This window comes from Arachis duranensis, chromosome 2 (genome assembly GCF_000817695.3).
Source record: "Arachis duranensis cultivar V14167 chromosome 2, aradu.V14167.gnm2.J7QH, whole genome shotgun sequence".
NCBI classification, from domain to species: Eukaryota; Viridiplantae; Streptophyta; class Magnoliopsida; order Fabales; family Fabaceae; genus Arachis; species Arachis duranensis.
In genome coordinates, this window is record NC_029773.3 from 3,840,037 (window position 1) to 3,847,819 (window position 7,783).

A 7,783-nucleotide genomic window follows, 5' to 3' on the forward strand; every position below is an offset into this window, starting at 1 on the left:
AAGAAAAAAAAGAAAAAAAAAAGAAAGAAACAAAAGAAAGGGAAGAACGAAGTGGGGGCAGGGAAATCAGGGAAGAAAAAAGAAAGAAAGGGAAAGAATAGAAAGGGGGAAAACAGGGGAAGCTTGAAGAAAGAAAGACAGGGAAGGGAGAAAGAGGTATCGAGGAAGGAAGGAGAGGGGAAGAAGAGTGAGGCGGCGCGGTGGGTGTCACTGCCACCGTCGCCGTTGCTACTGACAGAGGAGAGAGGAGATCTGAGAGAGGAGAGTGCCGCGAGGGAAGCCGCCGTGCCGTTCAGGACCGCCGTCGCGTCGCGTCGCTGTTTGCGCCAGCGCCGAGGAGACCGCGCGGGGAGGAGAGAGAGCGAGATCTGAGGTCGGCATGCACTGTTTTAAATAAAGTTTTGAAACCGACTTATAAGCAAATTTGTTCTTCGGAATTTTTTTTCTAAATAAAGTTTAATTTCTTCCTCTTCCATATTTGCTATGATTTTATACACGCTTGATTGAATATAAACCTTGAGAATTTTTAAACAAACGTTTGATTTTCTTATAACCTTGCCACGATTTCACTATATACTTGTATTTGACTAAATACCTAAATATCTATTAAGACTTTCGGAAAATTATTTTGGCCTTAACCCAATTGACTTTTCCTTTTCAAACCTCACTTATTTTGTGTAAATTATTTTAACAAAAGGCAATTTGATTACCTTCCGATGGACCACCGCGTCGGAGACCTTTTCGTGTCACCAGCGTCGCAATCACCGTGAAATTCGTCGCCGCCGCTGCTGTACCCGCGTCGTCGTCGTTCTCATCATGGAGTCGGTTGCCGTCACTTATGGCGGAGCCAGAGAGAAAGAGAGAGCGAGCCCGGGAGCCGAAGAGAGAAAGGAGAGACCCGTGCCAGCCACCACCACTTCTGCCGCTCGAAACCCTGCTGCCGCCGCCGGGGACCGCACTGTTGGTAAGGGTTTTAAAGTTTGGTTTATGTTCTTTTGAGTTCCGGGAACTTTATCGTCACTGCATGTTTATTTCAGTCGTCCGCCGCCGCTGCAGTCACAGCCTCTAAACACAGCCTTAGCTCAATCCTAAAACGTTAATGTCGCGTAAAACTTAATAATCTATAACAGAAAAGTAACTAAAAGAGTTTGGAACAAGGAACGACTTACTGGGCTTACGAATAATCGAGAAAACGGGGCAACAGCAGCTCCGGTGACGAATATACTTTTGTTAATTCTTTTACAAAGTGTTTGATGCGCACTTCTTTAAAAAATGTGAAATAGTTTTTGAAATGTTTTTTTCATTCTATGAGTGATTCATTTGAAAGTATTCTTAATTCTATTCGAGACTTATGAGCCTTGTCTTTGGTCTTAGACATTCTTTTTCTGTAAACCTCATATTCCTTGACTCGACTTAATTTTGCTTCAAACTACTGTACTACTTTTCCTTTTGTTATTCCTATCGGGTTTTGTTGATTCGAGAATCATTATTGAGATTGCTAAACTAATTTTCCGTCTGACACTCTTCATTCCTTATGTATTCCTGATTACTTGTGGTTTCAAGAATCCTCTCAAGCCCTGGCGAATTTTGTCGCTTATCTTTTTCCAAGGTCTTGTGTTTGAAATAAATTCGAGGATTGCCTTAGAATCACGTACGCCTTTTAAGGGTAGCAAACGAAACATTAAAATGCTATTCGTAAACGTAAAAGATGGGTTAGTAGGTGTGCAACGTTATGAAGAGTATAGCAGTTCGTACCCCGTAAGAGTTTGCGGATGTTAGGATTCTGACGGGTTATGGAATTGTGTAATGACTGATGGAGTTGGGAAGTTGAAGTTCTGAAATGGGTAAGAGATTTGTGAGCGAGCCTTATATCCGTTGCTTTATACCAGCCTGCTTTGTAGCCCTTTTGCTACACTAGCTACCGTTTGTTTTGTGAACGCCTATCTTAATTTGCACCCTATTTTGTACCTCCAAACTTTTGTCAAGTTTTGAACATTTATATATGCATACTAAGATTTTATACTTTTCTATAAAGTGTTTAAAAAGTAGAGTACAAAGACTATGTATTACCTTATATATTACTTTAATTTTCGAGGACGAAAATTTTTATAAGGTAGGTAGGATGTAAGACCCAAGACTTTTGAAAAGTTTTATTTTGAATCAATCTCAAATTATATATTTATTTATGGTTTTAATTTCAGAAATTATTTTTATTGAAAATAATTAAAGGCAATTAATTAGACTTGAAATAAATTAAGGTTTTTATCCAAACTCTATACCTATAGATTATTTTCCTATTTATGATTTAAAGTTCTGGAAATTCAAAAAATAATGAGGTTTGGCTATTTAAATTATAAAATTGGTAGTTATGAAATAATAAAAATTTTATATGATTTGATTTTAGATAATTTAATTTATATCATTTAATACTTTAAGTTAAAGATAAAGAAATTAATTATATTACCATGAATTTTCAATTAAAATAATTTATTGAAAATCAATTAGTATTTTTATGCCACAAATAATATTTTACAATAATTTTAGCGATTTAATTAGATTTCAAAAGTTATACTCCATTCCCCGATTTTATTAAAATTACTATACTATAATTAAATCCAAAATCTTACTTTTATATACGAATCCTAACTCTAATTAAAATACAACTTTTCCCTTATCCCTAATGAAACCTTAGCCGCCATACCCCACCCTCACCAACACAAACAGCAGCTAAACCCCACTTTTGCTAACCAAAATATACAACCCATCAGGAAAAGCTGAGGTCCAACCACCGCGTCGGAGACCTTTTCGTGTCACCAGCGTCGCAATCACCGTGAAATCCGTCGCCGCCGCTGCTGTACCCGCGTCGTCGTCGTTCTCATCATGGAGTCGGTTGCCGTCACTTATGGCGGAGCCAGAGAGAAAGAGAGAGCGAGCCCGGGAGCCGAAGAGAGAAAGGAGAGACCCGTGCCAGCCACCACCACTTCTGCCGCTCGAAACCCTGCTGCCGCCGCCGGGGACCGCACTGTTGGTAAGGGTTTTAAAGTTTGGTTTATGTTCTTTTGAGTTCCGGGAACTTTATCGTCACTGCATGTTTATTTCAGTCGTCCGCCGCCGCTGCAGTCACAGCCTCTAAAACCGCTGCTTGTTATTCTGAGCTACTTCACCGTTGTTACCGCCGTTCTGGTCACCGGGTGTGGTGTGGGTGATCACCGGAACCACCATCGGAGTTACCGTTATTTCAATTTAGCCGTTCGTCCTTGTTTGGGTAAGCGATGCATTCCAAAACCTTTAAATTAGCATTTCTGTTTTAAGTTGTTTGAGGATCTGAGGTCTTGGTGTCATAGGATTGAGTTACGGGTCTTGATAGCTGAGTTTTATGGTTGTTGCATACAGCATCAAGGTGCTACGTCGTCACCGGAGCTGCTGTTGCCCCGTTTTCTCGATTATTCGTAAGCCCAGTAAGTCGTTCCTTGTTCCAAACTCTTTTAGTTACTTTTCTGTTATAGATTATTAAGTTTTACGCGACATTAACGTTTTAGGATTGAGCTAAGGCTGTGTTTAGAGGCTGTGACTGCTGCGGGGACGGTCGGTATTGATGCTGTTGCTGTGGGATAAGAATAGAAATGCAGTTTGTTGCGTAGTTGAATCGCGAACGAGGTAGGGGCTTTTCTTAAATTCTATTTTATATTACAAAGTTGTTATAAATAGATATTGACGCAGGGAGATATACTTTTGTGATTATTTTTGTCTTGTGAATGTGATGGTTTGTTAGACTGAATTATTGGTTGCTCGATTGCTTGAGTGAAGTACGGTTGTTGATAAGAAATGGGTTTGAAAAATTATTTACTTAATTATTATGAAAAGTGGTTTTTCTTGGTTTGGAGTTAAAGCGGTTTGATTTTGAGTCGGTCTGATTTTATAAATGATTTAATACTTGAACTGGTTTGATTTTAAAAAGAGTTTTATTATTGGAATTGGTCTGATTTGAGAATAATTTGATATTGGAGCTGGTTCAACTATGGAAAATGTTTGGAATTTGGAAATGGTTGAGAAAATGTTTGAGAAATGTTTGGGTGGGACCCGAAAAGGGTGGCAGTGTCCGAGTTTTAGAGGAGATGCTGCCGAAATTTTATAAAATTGAAAGTCTTGCCCGAAGTGATGATTTAAAAAGATTTAGTTTTTGAACGTTATATGTTTTAAAGATTGATTTATTTAGAAAATAAAGAATTATGTTTTGATTGAGATTGTTGATTAATGGAAAGAAGGATGATGAGGATTGATTTGAAATATGATTTTTGAATGAATTTGGAAATGGGATATGGATTGATGAATGATGATGATATTGAGAATGGCTTAAATGTTGATGAATGATGAATGAATTATTTATATGGCTTATGAATTTGAAATATCTGAGATACGAGGTTCCCTGGATTAAGTGTCGTGGCTTGCCACCACGTGTACCAGGTTGAAAACTCGATACTCTGTTGACCCTACGACGTAAGTGTGACCGGGCACTATATAAATTCCCGGGAATGATACCCCCATTGAGTAATATTGATTATTTGAGAAAAAGCTATGCATAGACTCTTGGGGATGCACGTCGGGGGACGGTCTAAGGACAATTCAGACTTGTCGGGTTGGCTGGATAACCGACAGATGAGCCTCATCAGCCATAGGACAGGCATGCATCATATGCATTTGTATGCTTTGTTTGGGTTTGAACTTGTTTTGGTTTGCCTAATTGCTAAACTGTTCTTAACTGCTACTTGAACTATTTGCTGTAACTGCTACCTACTTGTGCTTTCCTTGTCTGTCTTGCTTGTGTTTGTTCTGGCGTGCTACATTTGAGATTGAACTTGGATGCTGAATTAATGATTGTGTTGTTTGATTGCGTGGTTGGTTTCTGATTGAGATTTGCTTATAAGAAAGGAAAGATTTTGGATTTTTGAAAATATTAAACATTGTTTATTTGAAAAGGTTTTGAACGATTAGCTATTGGATTTTAAAAAGGATTCATAAAGCAATGATAATCACTGAATTTGAAAACAGTTTCTTATTAAATATCTTCTTATAACAACTTTGAAACTCCGTGGTGAGACTGTGTGGTTAGGTTCTCACCCCCCTACAGCTTTATCTTTTCAGGAACCGGATGAAGAATCATTAAGAAGAGATATACTGTGTTTGGTTTATAAGATGTTGTATTAATTAGATTATTTTCTTCCCTCGTCTTTGTTATTACGAGTTTGTAAGAGGGATAGGAATTGTATGTTTTATATGTATATTATATTATGAGTTATTATGTAAGGAGTCTTGTATATGAATCTATGTCTGTTTGTATTTTTTAAGATAAAGTGTTTGGTTTCGGTTTTTCTAAGAAATCAGCGATACAGTGTTGAGTCACAGGCTCCTATTTTAGTATTTAGTATGTAAAGTAGTCGTAATACTTCTTGCTATCAGAATAGTGCAGCCGGAAGCGTGACTTCTGATAGTGAGGGTGTTACAACAAATCCCATCCTTACCCTTCTTGTGACGTCATTGCATGCGTCACTGAGCACTTAGTTTGCACCAACTACATTATTGGTGCTTCTGTGACGTAAGCTCTTACGTCATTCAACAATAATGTTGATGGATGACTCAGATGCCTCATCCTCTTCTTTTCCCACGTGGGTGGGGTCTTCAGCATTGTTGCTTTCTTCAGACATTTCTGAGGTGCATAGCTGGCACCTATGGTCCTCTTTGTCTTTCAGTAAATGGCATAGATTCCTCCTTATCCCGTCAGGAAGTTTTTCCAGTAATCCAGAGAAGTTGTAAAATGCTGATTCAAAATCCACTAGGAGTCTCATTTCTCTTGATTCAAATTGGTTTCTTTTACTAGAAACAATTAGAGTGTTTCTGCTTTTGTAGTTTATTCTTGTTCTGGATTCTTTGTTTATTTTTTGGGCTCTTTCGAAGACTCTTGCCAATGTGCTAGCCAATCTACCTTCGTCACTGTAAATTGATAGATCTTGAACTTGTTCTATTGGTTGAAAGTCTCCTGGGAAGACTGACATGAAAACTACTTGAAATGCTGGGATCAAACATTCTCCTTCTTCATTGAAGATTGGCTGACTACTTGTGAATTTTAGGGATATATCCCTTGGTTCTCTTGTATCAATCATATTTTTAAACTTTTTCACTGCATCTATAAAACCTGCAGGAAATTCTTTAATGACATTTAAATTGTCAAAAATTAGGATCGTATCAATTAATCCGTATTGGAAAAACTGATATGTATCAGAGGGTGAAGCCTCTGGAAATATTACCAGCTTTGTTAGCTGTTCTTTGTTAATGGGATAATATCCCAATGTTGCTCTTTTGTCTAGAGTCCAGTTTAAGACTAGATTTAAGGTTTCTCTACAGTTTGATCTGCAGACCCTTTTCTTGTCATTTATTTCAGCTCTTGTAGGAATATTTTTCATTAGTCCAGTCCTTTGGGCTTGGGCTGTTCTTTGGATTTGGACTGGAGCTTTTTCTGCTCTTTTTAAAATCTGCTCTGGATGGAGCACTTCATATTCTCTGAGGGATTCTTTTGCTTCTTCTATTGTTAAGAATCCTCCCTTGTGAATAGTTCTGGGTTGATGAGTAAATGGGGCTGCTTTGGCCCAATCGTCATAGACTCCTTTCATTGGGCCATTGTAGATGACATAATATTTTTTGTCCTGAGTTGATTTTTTAACTATTTCTGCCAGAGTTTTATTTTCAGGGATTTTTTCAGAAAAAATTAGTTTTGATTGTGGCTGGTCCACCACGCTTAGCTGGCTGAACTCTGATGGTGTTGTCAGCATTGGTATTGAAGTGGGTAATGTTGCTTGTTGGGTTACTTTCATTGCTTCCATGGCCTTCTTGATGGATTGAATTTGAGCTCTTAGCTGCTGACAGTGATTGCACTTTTCAAGCTCTTGTTCAAGCTTCTGGATTTCTTGATTCATTGTGTTGATAATGAACTCCATTCTCTTGTCAATGTATCTGCAATAATATTTTTATTTCCTTTAATGTACTCAATTTTTATCGGATATTGTAATAAAAACATTTGCCATCTTACCAGACGACCCTGATTATAATCAGATTGTAAATTATATCTAATAAAACCTGTTAAATAACTTGAGTCTGTACGTAAAGTAAATTCCTTTGGAAGTAAATCAATCCTCCATTTCTTAATAGTTTTTATTGCTGCTAGAGTTTCTTTTTCATGGGTAGTATACCTCTGTTCTGTTGGTGTAAATGTTCCAGAAATATATCTGCATAGTAGTTCCTTTGAGGAATGTTTAGAATCTAGTGATTCTTTTTCTTTGTTCAAGCTTTTTTCAGCTTTTTTAGCTTTTAGACAGCCTGACCAGGTCTTGTCTGAAGCATCTGTTTCTACTATTAAATAGTCATCTTCTTCTGGAATATAAAGTTCTGGAAGATTTTTACAAAGTTCTTTAATTTTTTGAATCTGCAGGCTATCCTTTTCTTCCCATTTCCAAATCTTTTTTATACTTATTTTTGAAAATAAGTTTTTAGTATAATCTGTTATATTCTTTAAAAATCCTTGATCAGAAATATAATTTATGCATCCTAAAAATCTTTGTAATTGCTTTCTGTCTTCCATTTTATCAGGAAATAAATCTACTTTTTCTAATACATTTGGTTGAAGTTTTAACTTCCCTTCAGTAGATAGAATTAATCCAAGAAATTCTATTTCTTGTTTTGCTAGCTTAGCTTTCTTTTTACTAAGGACTAAACCTTTTTCCTTACATCTTTC

The 7,783-nt window shown here is 37.1% G+C and overlaps 1 protein-coding gene and 1 long non-coding RNA gene across 3 annotated transcripts; one reads left to right on the forward strand and one right to left on the reverse strand.

The window, feature by feature from the left end:
* Nucleotides 1-3,141: 3,141 nt before the first annotated feature.
* LOC107473051 (uncharacterized) lies at nt 3,142-5,400 on the forward strand. 2 transcript variants are annotated; one of them, XR_002370106.2, is made up of 4 exons: nt 3,142-3,265; nt 3,345-3,458; nt 3,540-3,657; nt 5,129-5,400. It is a non-coding gene; the product is annotated as an uncharacterized LOC107473051 (long non-coding RNA). The 2 variants fall into 2 exon arrangements; XR_002370107.2 differs by having other exon boundaries at nt 3,394-3,458.
* Nucleotides 5,401-5,606: 206 nt separating this feature from the next.
* LOC107473016 (uncharacterized) lies at nt 5,607-6,968 on the reverse strand. The gene has a single exon (XM_016092545.1). The coding sequence runs from the start codon at nt 6,966-6,968 to the stop codon at nt 5,607-5,609; it is 1,362 nt and encodes a 453-aa protein (XP_015948031.1).
* Nucleotides 6,969-7,783: the final 815 nt, after the last annotated feature.